This window comes from Phacochoerus africanus, chromosome 15, assembly GCF_016906955.1.
Source record: "Phacochoerus africanus isolate WHEZ1 chromosome 15, ROS_Pafr_v1, whole genome shotgun sequence".
NCBI lineage: Eukaryota > Metazoa > Chordata > Mammalia > Artiodactyla > Suidae > Phacochoerus > Phacochoerus africanus.
The window spans coordinates 105145092-105161059 of NC_062558.1; the positions used below are offsets into that span (position 1 = coordinate 105145092).

General features: G+C 37.1%; 1 protein-coding gene across 2 annotated transcripts in view; it reads left to right on the top strand.

Annotated features, from left to right (window-relative positions):
* Nucleotides 1–15968, top strand: part of EXOC6 (exocyst complex component 6) — a 229115-nt gene that overhangs the window by 191236 nt on the left and 21911 nt on the right. For both annotated transcript variants that reach the window (XM_047759791.1, XM_047759790.1), the window contains exon 20: nucleotides 1302–1375. In XM_047759791.1, the coding sequence (XP_047615747.1) occupies nucleotides 1302–1375 (74 nt within the window). The remainder of the gene's footprint in view (nucleotides 1–1301; nucleotides 1376–15968) is intronic.

Sequence of the window (15968 nt, forward strand, 5' to 3'; positions counted from 1 at the left end):
TGGAGGTTCCCAGGCTAGGGGTCGAATCGGAGCTGTAGCCACTGGCCTACGCCAGAGCCACAGCAACGCAGGATCCGAGCCTCTTCTGCAACCCACACCACAGCTCACGGCAACGCCGGATCCTTAACCCACTGAGCAAGGCCAGGGATGGAACCCGCAACCTCATGATTCCTAGTCGGATTTGTTAACCATTGAGCCATGACGGGGAACTCCGAAAGTGTTGTTATATTTAGTCTATAGAATGAAACAAAAAACAATCCTGAATGATATAATATGTACATTTACATACATTTGTAAAATAACCCAAAGCTTGAGAAAAAATAAAAAGATGAATATCCATTAAAAAAAATTTTATAAGTACAAAATGTTGAAAAAATCCTTTGAAATATTTTTTAAGATATTAAGAAATCTATCTTAAGAAATCTTAAATATATTTTGTCTTATAATATTCTTTAGTTTTTAAAGAGGTGGGATTTCTTTATTAAAATTATTAAAAGAAATGAACAGACATTCCTTTATCATCCTCCTTTTGCTACTTTGAACATTTTACCTGTTGTCTTCATCTAAAGCTAACTTTTTTTTTTTTTTTTTGGTCTTTTTGCTATTTCTTGGGCTGCTCCTGCGGCATATGGAGGTTCCCAGGCCAGGGGTCTAATCGGAGCTATAGCTGCCAGCCTACGCCAGAGCCACAGCAATGCGGGATCCGAGCCGCGTCTGTGGCCTATACCACAGCTCATGGCAACACCGGATCCTTAACCCACTGAGCAAGGGCAGGGATGGAACCCACAACCTCATGGTTCCTAGTTGGATTCGTTAACCACTGCGCCACGACAGGAACTCCCTAAAGCTAACTTTTTACAGGGCTGACTGTTATTGCTGTTAGCTAGAAGTATGATTTTTATAGAGCATATTCTGTAACAAAGCAGATGTTTTGAAATATGTTGACAGCCTTGTAATTTGTATAGTTTCAAAATATTCTATAATCATTCACCTAAGGCTAAAAAGAGTCAGAAAACTTTTCTTGATTACTATTCTTGAACTTTTGTAGGGTAACCATTTAAAATGTATTGTAATTAAGGATTATAGTAATCAAACGGCAGATTAGAAGTTTAAAATTATGAAAATATTTGTGGTAATGGGTGTGAAGAACATTCTCAGTTGTGAAAATTGAAGGTTATAGTCTTTATTTGAAATGATTACTGTAAATATTATAATACCTTTATGATGAGTAGAAATTAATTTAGTGGTTAGGCCCTTGTATATTTTGCAATCTTGTTTTTATTTATTTCTTTTTTTAATAGTGTTTGCCAGCTCTGAGCCTGTACCAGGATTCCAGGGGGATACCCTGCAGCTAGCATTCATTGACCTCAGACAAGTAAGATGTATTAATATACTTCTCATTTATTACCTTCTCCCACTCGCCTGTTTCTTTTAATGCTACAGGAATGCTTGTTTGCCTTGAGACAGCTTTTCTTTTTAAAAGTACTTCTTTGATAACTATGTATTTGGTTCTTCTCTTTGAATCTGTATCCATTCAGGGATACTCAACTTAATGGGACATTCTCATACTTAACTTAGTGATCACTTGCCAAGCAGATGACTAAATGAAAACTTTATATTTTTGTTTAGTGGCACTTGAAGTTTAAGTTATTTCTTAATGATTTCATGGTCATTTATGAAAATTGGTGGCATACCATTAGGGTTAGGACTCGAGTTAAATGTAAATTATTACAGCCTAGAAAGGAGCCTCTTAAAATAGTAACGTTGTAAAGAATATTTTTATAATTTTTCTGTATGCCTCTAGAAAAAAGGATAAAACTATTTTTAAAAGGTAATTATACATTTTACGCAATTATTTTCTGGTCACTTAACTCTCAACAAATGTGATAATTTTTAAATCTTGTCCACTTGTTTTACTACTCTTTAACTTCTCTATTGTCATTTTCTTTATATTTTCTTCCTATTACTCTTTTCCATTCTCCTCATAATTTTTCTTCTTATTCCTTTTTTCCTCTTCCCCCTCCTCCTTTTTCTTTTTCTTTCTAAATCCTAGGATTAGGGAGCTTAATAAAGCTGAGAGGCACAAGAGTGTGGAGGAGGGGTAGATGCAAGTTAGAGGGCTCAGGAGTTCTAGGATTGACAACAGGAATGATTGCTGCCGGTGGCCAGAAGAACCAAACAGAGGCGGAATTAAATAAAAGCCAGTCTCTTAATGGTCCCGTACTGTTTGGGGACTGGAGGTAACTGGAGATGGGGCTGCACCGTTGTTATGAGTAGTCTCTTCCACAGTGATGTTTGAAACAGGACTAATTTGAGCAGTTAAGGAACTCTGATTGAGCTTTTGCTAAATCCAAGCCAATGTTCAGTAAGTATATACCAGCTACTAGGTACTGATTATTTGGAGTGGGGAGATGTGGTTGAAATAGAACCACGGAGTTCCCATTGTGGCTCAGTGGAAATGAATTTGACTAGGAACCATGAGGTTGCAGGTTCGATCCCTGTCCTTGCTCAGTGGGTTAAGGATCTGGCATTGCCAGGAGCTGTGGTGTAGGTTGCAGACACAGTGTAGGCCAGTAGCTGTAGCTCTGATTCGATCCCTAGCCTGGGAAACTTCATATGCTGCGGGTGCAGCCTAAAAGGAAAAAAAAAATAGACACAGAAGTAACATAATAGACAGTTTCATCCCTATGAAGCTTAACAATCCCTTAGAGAAGCAAAATAGCCACAACTGGCTAGGACTACTTATAAGACAAGGGAGGCTTGTGGAAATGAACATTTCAAATCAAGTTTAGGAGGAAATTGAAAAAGCCATTCCTGTCTCCCAATTATATCTATAAAGCACTGAACACATAAATATATTCATATTTATTTCTGTTTACAATCAGTGCTCCTGTATTTTGCCAGATAAGGAACACTTTTACAGATGATCAGATCTATAGATTGGTTAGCTTTACTAAGTTGGGAAAGATAATTGAAAATGAAGAAAGTGGATTCTGAACTTACATTTCAGTTTATCAAAAGATATTCTGGAGTTCCCATCATGGCTCAATGGTTAACAAATCTCACTAGGAACCATGAGGTTGTGGGTTTAATCCTTGGCCTCGTTTGGTGGGCTGGGGATCCAGCGTTGCTGTGAGCTGTGGTGTAGGTTGCAGACATGGCTGGGATCCTGAGTTGCTGTGGCTCTGGCATAGGCCAGCGGCTACAGCTCAGATTAGACCCCTAGTCTGGGAACTTCCATATGCTGTGGGTGTGGCCCTAGAAAAAGACCAAAAAAAAAAAAAAAACCTACGACATTGCAAATCAACTATTCAACTATGATTCAATTAGAAAAGAAAAAACAAAACAAAAAAAGATATTCTTACTCTTGGAGCTCCCGTTGTGGCTCAGCACGTTATGAATCCAACTAGTATCCATGAGGATATGGGTTCGATCCTTGGCCTCGCTCAGTGGAATTAAGGACTGGTGTTGCTCTGAGCTGTGGTATAGGTTGCAGATGCAGCTTGGATCCTGCCATTGCTGTGGTTGTGGTGTAGGCCAGCAGATGCAGCTCTGATTCAACACCTAACCTCAGAACTTCCTTATGCCACAAGTGTGGCCCTAAATAGACCAAAAAAAAAAAAAAAAGATATTCTTACTCTTGAATGTAGACTCATTTTCTTTAGGAGTTATATCTATTGCTGTCCTACTGTCCAGGGAGTAAGATGATCTGATATAAAAACTGAGTCCTTTAGCAAGTTGGAAATAGATTTGATTGTGTAATCATTTCCAGAATAGGTTATGCCCACTTATATGAATATGTTCTCCAATCCAAAGAGTGTGATTTGAGGATGGCTACCATTGTATATGAATTATCTGTTAACAGAAAACTTGAAATTTATTGTTTGCTATTTTCACAGTTTTATAGGAATTTTTATGCTATTAACTAGTTTGTAATTTCATTATAAGATTGTGGATAGAATCACATTATTTATAAAGCAGTTGGTAAAGATTCTGTTCCTTGATTTGTCCAATAGGTGATAAGTTCAAAGCAGATTAAAACTCTGATGCCAGGTACTTTTTTACTTCAAAGACAGTCATCATTTGACAGCAAAAAAAAAGTCCTCTTTACAAGCATATAGCTCACTAGGGAATTGTTATGAAGGCATACTTATAAATATTAATGAGCATCTGAAGTACTTTTGGTTGTATTTACTTATCAGGGATGTGCACTTAGAGGCATTAAGTCCTGATTGACATTTCCTCATCAAGGTAATTTCTTGAAGAGATTTTTAAGTGAATAAAAAAGTCTATTATGAAACATTTAGAATTCTGAAATCTATTATGACAAGTATATAGGACTGTTAAAAGATTTACATAGAAATAACTAGTTGATATAAAATACATTGTTAAAGCATGGTTATTAGGAGTTCCCTGCTGGCTCAGTGGGTTAAGGATTTGATGTTGTTTCTGCTGTGGCTCAGGTTGCTGCTGTGGCACAGGTTTGACCCCTGGCCCTGGAACTTCCACATGGGTATGGCCAAAAAAATTAAAAAATAAAGTATGTTCGTTAGTATGCAGTTGGGAGTGAGTAGTGGATAGAACATTTTGATGAGCTAACTTTTTATATATGTAATTTTTCTAGTCTTAAAAGAGGCTTAAAGTTATTTTCCCTGATTATTAATGTTAAAATTTCATTGTGCTCTCTCTTTGGTACTCTAAAACGAGAAGATGCAACTAATTCTTGTCTTTAGCTGCTGGATCACTGTGACACAACTTGAATTTTATTATTTCGGTGGCCTGGATTTAATAACTTGATAATGATAGTTATTTTTCACCTATATTTGTTTTTAAAAATAACTTACAGTTTAGTGGTGAAATGCCAGGTATGGGAATTTGCCAAGAATAAAATTAGTTTTGAAAACTTTGTCTCACATGAGGTGATACAACTTTTTTGGTATCAGTTATCAGTGATTCTTAAAATAAGAATGACTTAAAGTTTCAATAGTGTTATGTTCTTGACTTCATAAAGATGTTTCATAACATATTATTTTAACACTTTTATATGCAGTAGTGTATCACCAAGCATAAAGAGGGTGCTAACATTTTTATTTACATTTCAGTTGGATTTCTGCACTTTTCCTTCTTTTGTTTTCTGGTCTGTGATCCATTTCTGTCTTAATAGGGTGGCTGACAGTTCTTTTCAAGTATACTTAGAAAGGCAAAAGAGCCCTTTTCATAGTACTTATAAGGGGTCATGCTTCTGTTTTTTAGTTTGAATTTGATACTGCTTCATGAATTGCTGGGTATGAAAGATTAGGAAGTAGGTCCAGTGGCCAAATTTTACCTGCCCACCCGGACTTTGCCCTGAGGTCAAACTCCTGATATTTGCTGTTCTGAATAGAGAACTTGATGACAAGTATGAGCTGATACAAGAGGAAAGTTAGAGCCATATCAAAGCTGAAGGCAAGAGAATTGGGACTCAATGAGAGACTGTAGCTAAGAGATGGATCATCAGAATTGCCCTCTTCTAAAGAGAAGGAAATAGTTGACCTGTGAGTGAAAAGACTTTATCATCCTGCCAATCACATGCTTGCTAATGGAAGCCAGTTATCTCAACAACATTTGAAGTCCTTCTGCACCAATAGTGTGGAGGATTAGCAGTATTGGTACTGCATTATATAAATATACTGCCTTATTCGGTTTTAAAAGTGCTATTTGAACATGATTTGTCTGTGTAGACTTTTTTTTTTAATAAATGAAGTCTGTCATCTTCCTACTCCAGTTCTGAAAGTCACTAAATGACGAAGGACTTCAATATAATTATGCTTATGTGTTTTCTTTACAAAGACCATCTCTTTTGTCAAATATAATCTTTCAAATAGATCTCAATAGATATATTAAATTCTTTCAAGAATGTATGAAAGCTTTAAAAATTTTAAACTTTTTATTATAAGATTCTTTAATATACAATATTCAGTGATACTTTTTATAACTCATTCTTAATACATGGCAAAATTTCACTAAGTATCACTGGAAAATGAGGTATCCCATGTAACTGAATTTTCTGGGAAACTAAAGATTAGTTTTTAATGACCAAAACTTAAAGGGTAGCTAATTTAGTGGGAAACCATAAAAATATATCTCTCACCTCATAGCTTCTTATTGAGCAAAATTCTCACAATAGACTGAGAATCCATGGCTCACTAATAATCCTAATACTAAATCCTCTTTACCTGGTCCTGTTTCACTCTGTGATAAGTTAGACTGGTAAGATATTATTGCTGCATTTGACAATATCTTGGTAATCCTTTAGACAATATGGAGAGGTTGAGGTAGGTTGGATGCTGATAATGCATTTAGGTAGGTTAGAAGCTTATAAAATAATCTCTTGCCCAAAGAATGTTAGCTAATGTATCATTATTACCCTAGAGCAGTATTTCTCAAAGTGTCTTTCTTAGGAACACTAATTTCTTAAGATGAGAAAAGATTTCTTAAAAAAATTTTCCAAGTCAGCTATGTTTGGGAAACACTTTATGCTCTAATCGCCTCTTAGAGATTTACCGTGTGCATTAGAATTGTAAGGACTGAGGAATGGTGCGCTAACTCAGCATTACCTAAACTTATCACAGAACCCATCCTGTACTAATTTGTGGTTGTATTACATGAAACATACTTTGGGAAATGCTGCTTTAAGTCAGGATTCTGGCAATACCCTCTAGATGTTTGACAGCTTGGAATCAACATTATTTTTTAAATGGTGACTTGGATAAATACATAGACAAAATATGAATTATATATATATATATAGATTACACAAAGCTAGGAGAGTTACCTAAGATGATATAAGACAGAATCAAAGTGCTCTCCTTAGATTTGAGTGATATGCCAAAGCCAACAAAGATAAATTAAGCAAGGAAAATATTAAATGCTGTATTTAACTTTTTTAAAAAATAAAGACATTTTTTAAAATATAAGAAATCTGATGTATGAAAAATATCTGGTCATTTTAGTTAATCTCCAAATGAACCAACAGTGTGCTGGTAATTCTTAGACTGCATTGATGAAAGTATAGTATTAAGGTTAGACCACTGTGCTTTGGGGCCGTTAATGCTGTGCCTTGAGTATTGCATGATGGTATGGACACTCACAAATTGGAGGGCATATAAGAGAGATTACAAGTGTACTGAGGGATCAGATATCTTGTCATATGAAGAGCCTTTTAAGAATCTGGGAGTATTTTGTGCAAAGCCTTAGAGAGCTGTACCTTCATGGAGTAAGTCAAATATGTGGTTCTTATTGGCCTATATATGAGTCATTTTCTTCTTCCATACCAGTTTATTCTGCCTGTTATAATTCTGTGCCATAAAAATTATAAATTGTATTTCCCTATCTAGGATTAGAGCCTCTTTTCAAGTATTTTATTTTGGACAAACTAGGGAAAAGAGGAGTGATCGTTTCTCTGAACTATGGAGAATTTGAGAAAGAATTTGAGGTGTGCAAAATATATTTGGATCTCATAGCACTTTTCAGATAAATATTTTATTGAAGTATAACATCCATCAGGCAAATCCTAAGTATACTATTGCTGATTTTTGACAAGTGAATACTCTCTGTAACACCCAGATAAAGAAAAAAAACTTGACCAGTAAGTACCTCAAAAGATACTTCCACCCCTCACTGAACTTCCCCTTCTCAAAGGATAACGATTATTATGACTTCAAGTACCAAAGATAAATTTTGTCTGATTTTGAACTTTGAATATATGGAATCATGCATTATTAACTTTTTAGTTCTGCCTTCTTTTGCTAAATATTGTATTTGTGAAATTTATTCATGTTGTTACATGTAGCTATGGTTTATCCATTCCATTTGCTGTGTCGTGTACCATTATATAAATATACCATAATTTGTACATTCTACTATTGATGGACATATGAATGGATTTGTATTGTTCTAACATGACATTCTTTTGCATGTCTTTTGGTGAAGATACATGCACACATTTTTGTTAAGGTATTTACCTAGGAATGGAATTGCTGAGTGAGGGTGTTGGTATATGATGTTTTAATAGATACTATGAACCAGTTTTCCAAAGTGAGAGTACCCATTCAGGAGTTCCTGTCGTGGCTCAGGGGAAACAAATCTAACTAGTAACCATGAGGAGAGAGATTTGATCCCTGGCCTTGCTCAGTGGGTTAAGGACCTGGCATTGCTGTGAACTGTGGTATCGGTTGCAGACGTAGCTCGGATCTGGTGTTGATGTGGCTGTGGCGTAGGAAATCGGCTACAGTTCCAGTTCGACCCCTAGTTCGACCCTTAGCCTGGGAATCTTTATATGCCGCTGATGCGGCCCTAAAAAGACAAAAAAGAAAAGAGTACTCATTCATACTTTAGCCAGAAATGTAGAAGAATTCTTGATCACTTGATATTAGTCATTTCTTCCTTTTCAGTCATTCCAGTGGGTATAACAGTAGTTTCACATTACGGTTTTAATCTGTATTTCCTTGATGACTTATAAAATTAAACTCCTTTTTGTTTATCATTTATCTGTTTGGATATCCTCTTTTGCAAATAACCTTTTCAGGTTTTTTGCCATTTTTTTTTCTGTTGGATTTTCTCCTCTTTACTGATTTTTAGAAGTTCTTTGTATATTCTGAATATGAGTCCTTTGTCAAATGTATGTATTGCAAATATCTTCCCCCTCTGTGGCTTGTCTGTTCACTCTTAGAAGTGGCTTTTAATAAACAGAAGTTTGTGGTATTAGTGAAATCCAATTTATTATGTTTTCCCTTCATAGTTATTTCTTTTTAATGTCCTGTTTAAGTCTTTGCCTATTCCTGAAATTATAAATGTCTAAAAGTTTTATTGTTTTACCATTCACGTTTAGGTTTATAGTCCATCTGGAACTGATTTTGGGGCATGGTATGGAGTGTAAGGTTCAAGATTCATTTTGTTCTTTATGGTTATCCAGTTGAATGAGCATTATTTATGGAAAGAATTGGATCTCATAGCATTTTAATGTTAAATAATTGTAAAACACAGGGCTTTGAGATAAAAATGGTATGTGCTTCTAATGTACAAGTAAAATGATTTCTCTTATCCCTCAGTTAATTGTATGCATGTTTCATGGTTCATGCCATTCCTCATTAGCAAATTAGTTGTGGGGTTAAGGTTTTAAAATACCAGACTAACTATGCCCTCACCACATCAAAGGTATTTTAAAAAATAAAGCAATTCTAGAGCAAATATTCATAACAGTACAGGCAACGTAATAGAAAAAAGCTAAGCTACAGTCCTATGAAGATAAGGATCATGTCCTTTTTTGTTCACTGCTGTACATCTATTGCTTAACACTGTTCCTAGCACATAGTAAACAATCGGTAAATGTTAAATAAGTGAATTCAAATTGTTAAGCTATATTCAAAAATATTTTCTGGTGTGCAGAAATACCTTATTAGGATTTGGGATATTTCACACACGTTAATGTTCCATATAAACAAACATTCTTTAATTTATTTTTTATTTTTTATTTATTTATTTATTTATTTATTTATTTATTTATTTTTTGTCTTTTTGCCTTTTCTAGGGCTGCTCCCTCGGCATGTGGAGGTTCCCAAGCTAGGGGTCTAATCAGAGCTGTAGCCACCGTCCTACGCCAGAGCCACAGCAACTCGGGATCCAAGCCGTGTCTGCAATCTACACCACAGCTCACAGCAACGCTGGGTCCTTAACCCAGTGAGCGAGGCCAGGGATTGAACCCGCAACCTCTCGGTTCCTAATCGGATTCGTTAACCACTGAGCCACAACAGGAACTCCATATAAACAAACATTCTTTAAAAACAGTAAAAAAAATTTCCATTTCAATAATTGTGTGTGTGTGTCTATGTTTGTGTGTGTGTCTTTTTTTAGGGCCTCACCTGCGGCATATGGAGGTTCCCAGGCTAGGGGTTGAATCAGAGCTATAGCCACTGGCCTACACCACAGCCACAGCAACAAAGGATCTGAGCCATATCTGCAACATACACCACAGCCCAGGGCAACACCAGATCCTTAGCCCACCGAGTGAGACCAGGGGTCAAACCTGCGTCCTCATGGTACTAGTCAGATTCATTTCCACTGAGCCACGATAGGAACTCCTATTTCAATTATTTTTGATGAGAGTATTTCTAAAAACACATGACAGATTTCTCTGCCTTCTCAAGTAAAAGTGTTAACCATTACAAACATTTCTTGATTTATCTTGGTCATCATTCAGGATACTAAAATAATAAGTTATTTCTAAGAAATGTTGTCATTGTTCCAAAACCAATTACTTTTTCTTTATGGATAAAGACATATTTTGGACAGAGGTATTAAAGGAGTTTGAGCAAAGACAATCTGCACCTTAATTGAGTGATCAGAAATGACCAAGTATAAAGCTGAACTTAAAGCAGCGTTTCCTAAACTACTGTTGTTTGGAAGAGTGAGTCATGAAGAAAGTAAAGTGTGGTCAAGTAATTTTAGGAAATCCTGCATTTTTTTTTTTGTCCCTCTCTTGTAAATTCACACTTTTGTTAACACATTAAAGGCTTTGAGAAGTCCTAGTAAAGGTGTATCTCTTTTTTGCCCCCGAACCTGTTTGAGTACTGAATACTTTTCACAAATGAAAATCTCTTACTGGAGTCCCCTCATGGCTCAGTGGAAACAAATCTGACTAATATCCATGAGGGCGCAGCAGGTTCAATCCCTGGCCTCTCTCAGTGGGTTAAGGATCCAGAGTTGCCGTGAGGTTGGTATAGGTCACAGGCAGGGCTTGGATCTGGCTGTGGCTGGCAGCTACATCTCTGATTCAACCCCTAGCCTGGGAATTTCAGTATGCTGCAGGTGTGGCCCTAAAAAACAAAAAGGAAGGAAGGAAGGAAGAAATTTACTATCGTGCAAAGCAGGGTTCTTGACACACAGTTTGAAAACACCGAATTACCTAGACCACTGTTGCATTGCATTAATCTGTGGACTTCTAGAACTATGTTCTGTTTAAAACAGAGGCTGTGATAGCGAATAGATAAGCCTTTCAGTAGATAGATAAAATTTAAATATTAAAATACAAAGAGTACAAAAATGATGAAAAATAGTACAAAGTTTTCAGAAATAACTTGTTGAACTTAGTTTTTTAAAAAACATTGAGGTGATTTTTTTGAAGGCTAGTAATTACTAGAGGATTAATGCTGCTTAGATTCAGTGAACCAGTCAGTCAGTCATACAGAATAACTTGTTTTTAAGAAGCATGAAATGGTAACACAGGATTGCTTGTGAAGAATGAAGAGATTTAAGTGGGAAATTAAAATACCAGCTCATATGGAGTTTAGATCTTAACAGTTGTCAGATTCCTTAGTGAATCATCAAGGCTATTGTTATTGAGCCACAGTATGCATACTTGAGAGAAATAAAGAATATATTCTCTACCTTTTCTCCCCTTACTAATACATTGTACATGAGATGGGAAGTTTTTGAAGGAGAGGTATTTTGATAAAATGATCAAGGTAAGTTCTATATTTTGTTTGTTGTAAAGAATGTCTCCTAGTATTAAATACATTCAAAGTAATTTTTTGAAGATAATTGTACCTTTCCTTAAGACAGAAAATCTAATACTTTCCAAAGTGAGAGCGTTAAAACAAAGCCAAAACTTCCGCAAAGAAAATAGTATTACTATTGGAAGTACTAAAAATATAGTGAAAAAACATCTAAGTCCTTTAGAACTTAACAGAAATGTTTTGCCCAGATGATTTACTTTCCAAGTTAACTGTAAGCACCTTCAGATAGAAAAAGGTAAGAGGTAGGGAAACAAAAGCTTCTTCATTCAGTTGGTCTCTTTTACCTGTCACCAAGAATTCCCTAGCAGACAAAGGAGGAGTTGTAGACCTAAATAAACTCTTTTACCTTCCATCACTTCTTTGATCTGACGCAATTTTAAGAATATATTTTTTTAAAAGTCATTTTGTGGCCCTACACATGCATCTTTTTATTAATGGTATTCTAGAGGCCTCCAAAAGAATCCATGGACCCTTCTGAATTTTTTTTTTTTTTTTTTTTAAGGGCCACACTCAAGTCACATGGAGGTTCCCGGGCTAGGAGTCAAACTGGAGCTGCAGCTGCCGACCTATGCCACAGCCACAGCAACACCAGATCCAATCTGTGTCTGTGACCTACACCACATCTCCTGGCAATGCCAGATCCTTGACCCACTGAGCAAGGCCCAGGATCAAAGCAGCGTCCTCATGGATACTAGTCAGGTTCATTGACCACTGAGCCACGACAAGAACTCCCCATTCTGAATATTAAAGCAGTTCTTTTTTTTTTTTTTTTTGTCTTTTGTCTTTTTTGTTGTTGTTGTTGTTGTTGTTGTTGCTATTTCTTGGGCCGCTCCCGCAGCATATGGAGGTTCCCAGGCTAGGGGTTGAATCGGAGCTGTAGCCACCGGCCTACGCCAGAGCCACAGCAACGCGGGATCCGAGCTGCGTCTGCAACCTACACCACAGCTCACGGCAACGCCGGATCGTTAACCCACTGAGCAAGGGCAGGGACCGAACCCGCAACCTCATGGTTCCTAGTCGGATTCGTTAACCACTGCGCCACGACGGGAACTCCTCTTTTTTTTTTTGACTTTGTAAATTCCTGGAACTTGACTGTCCACATCCTGATCCATTTTATGATCTCATACAGTTGGAACAAGGGTATAATATATTCCATTTTTTAAAGAGGCAACCTGTAAAACTACTCCTACCTTCACAGATCTGTTTTCTTACTTATGTATATTTTCAACATACATGCCGTTTTCTTTCATGATAAATTCCAAATCTGGGCCTCTCAATGCAATATGCTACAATGAAGAGACTAAGCAGCCGTTAGCCATGACTGTTGCTCATATGACTACTCTTACATTCTACCACTTTGTAGAGAAATCTGTTAAGAATGATTTGCAGGTCTTTACTGATTTTTTTTTTTTTTCCACCGAATGTTCAACTCCAGGGCAGGAATTGATTATAACATAGATTGTATTGCGTAAAGGTCCTTCCGTGCCTTTAGATCAGGGATTGTAACCTGGGGATCATGGGTTGATTTTAGGAGGCTTATACAAAATTTTGTCTGTATGTGCTTGTTTCTGAGAAGAGGGTCCAGTGCTTTCAACATCGGCATCATATACGAACTGACAAGTTATCTCACTATCACCACTCTAAGGAAACTGAAAGCTGTCCAGACTAAACCAAATCGCCACGAGCTGTCTCACTTCCTGATATGTCTTTATTTATTAAATATTTGAATACAACATTGTAAATCAACTGTATTTCAAGAATTAAAATTAAAAAAAAAAATCTAGAGAGTTCCTGTCGTGGCTCAGTAGTTAACAAACCCAACTAGTATCCATGAGGACTAAGGTTCCATCCCTGGCCTCATTCAGTGGGTTAAGGATCCGGCATTGCCGTGAGCTGTGGTGTAGATTGCAGACTTGGCTCCGATCCCACGTTGCTGTGGCTGTGGTGTAGGCTGGCAGCTATAGCTCCAGTTAGGCCCCTGGCCTGGGAACTTCCATATGCCGCAGGTGCAGCCCTAAAAAGACAAAAGACAAAAATAAAATTAAATTTAAATTAAATTAAAATATATATATGAGCACCTGCTCTGGGCACTGTTTTAAGTGCTGGGGATACAGTGGTAAGCAAGATAGGGAAGATCCCTGCTCTCATAGCTTGTTTTGTTGAAGGGAGATCCACTACAAATAGTGATAATTTCAAATAGCTTTGATAGGATTTCAAATATGTTTAGATCCTGTGAGAGACAAAAAAACAAGTTAACCTGAATAGTGACTGGGAGTCAGGTGGACCACTTCAGATAGTGTTGTCAAGGTAAACGAATCTTTAAGGAGAGATATTGGAACAAAATTGGGAGATAAGGGGAAATAGTATTCCTGATAGAGGGAAGTGCAAATGCAGAGTCTTGTGCTGTCAAGGCAGAGAAAGTATGGCTTTCACATAGGCAGCAAGGAGAAGGGAGGTGCAAATGAAATTGGGAAGCTTATCAGAACCAAGCCATGTAGGACCTTCAGGGCCTTGTTAAGGCGTTTGAGATGTTAAGTATGATAGGAAACCATTCAAGAGTTTTAGACAGGTTAGTATCATCCTCTGATTTGCATTTTTTAAAAAATACACTGGCTGTTCTAAGGAGAATAGATTAAAAGAGGCAAAAATTAAACTCAGGGAGAATAGTTAGATGATTATTTTGGTAGGCTAGGGTGTAGATGATTGATTGCTATTACTTAATTATTGATGCTGTGATTCACTATATTTCACAGTGGCTTCTTCATGTGGACTCAGAAGCTTCTGTTTTTTATATTAGAAAGAGTTGAATTTATCCAGAACAGCTAGTTTGTTTTTATCTCAAGAATACTATGAGTTATCTAACTATATTTTTTCTTCATTGCGGAGCTAGAATACTCTGGTATATAGGACAGTATCACATGCATTTTGTATACTAACCTTATCTTCCACCTTAACTTTCTCTTGGCCCTGATTTTCTCAGTTATTAAGTTGTATTTATCTTGCATGTATTTTTATAAGTTGCCTTAAAACCCCTTTGGATCAAGGCAGTACATGAATAAATTAAACATTTGTTAATGGAATCCTATAACTGTTTGTATTAAAAGGCATTATGTATGCAAGTTCCCTTTGCGGTGCAGCAGAAATGAATCTGAGTAGTATCCCTGTGGATCCAGGTTCAATCCCTGGCCTCGCTCAGTGGATTAAAGATCTGGCATTGCCGTGAGATGTGGTGTAGATGCAGATGTGGCTCGGATCCTGCATTGCTGTGGCTGTGGTGTAGGTCAGCAGCTGTAGTTCTGATTTGACCCCTAGCCTGGGAATTTCCATGTGCTGTGAGGGTGGCCCTAAAAAAGCACATACCAAAAAAAAAAAAAAAGGCATTAGTATGGTTTTTTTTCTTTTCTTTTCTTTTTCGGTTGCCCCATGGCATATGGAGTTCTTCAGCCAGGGATCAGAGGCGAACCACAGTTGTAGCCTATGCTGCAGCTGTGGCAGCACTGGATCCTTAGCCAACTGTGCTGGGCTATGGATTGAACCTGCGTCCCTAGCACTTCAGAGACACTGCCCATCCTGTTGCACCAGAGCAGGAACTCCTGCATGGATTTTATTATTACCTCATTTATTGCTTCATTTATCCAACAAATGTTTATTGAGTGCCTTCTGCAACCACCTCCTGGGAAAACAAAATTGAACAGAAAACTAAAATAAGAGTTAGAAAATTTGGGAGATGTGTCAGTTAGTATCAAAGAAGATAAAGGTGATGATAAAAACCATAGGTTCAAAAAAATATCTTGATTAAAAGATGGAAATTAAGGAGTGTAAAAAGAAAGCCATGGGAGTTCCCATTGTGGTTCAGCAGGTTAAGAACCCAACAACCCAACAACCCAACATAGTGTCCATGAGGATATATGTTCAATCCTTGGCCTTGCTCACTGGGTTAAGGATCCAGTGTTGCCATAAGCTGTGGAGTAGGTGGCAGATTCAGCTCAGATGTGGTGTGGCTGTGGCATAGGCCTCAGCTGCAGCTCTGATTCAACCTCTACAGCTCAAGAACTTCCATATGCCGCAGGTGCGGCCATAAAAAAAAAAATGGCGTTTTGAGGAGGACGTTATTGTATAGGAAATCAGGAAATAGGGATGGATTCCTGCTTCTCTTAGTAACTACCATATGACATTGGGAAACTGTTTTCTGAACTATATCAACTATATATTTTCATGATTTGATGAAATCTGTAGGGGAAAATGGTGTATAGTTTATTTCTGGGAGAGATCTTTTTCATTGCGTTCTTAGTCTTTGTTGCTAAAATAGTGAATTGTGTGATGCTTGCATTGTAGGGATTGTTAGCTGATTGAGTCAGCAGTTACCATCTCTGGACATACTATACTTCATCAGGATGATGGCAGGGCTGGTGTGTC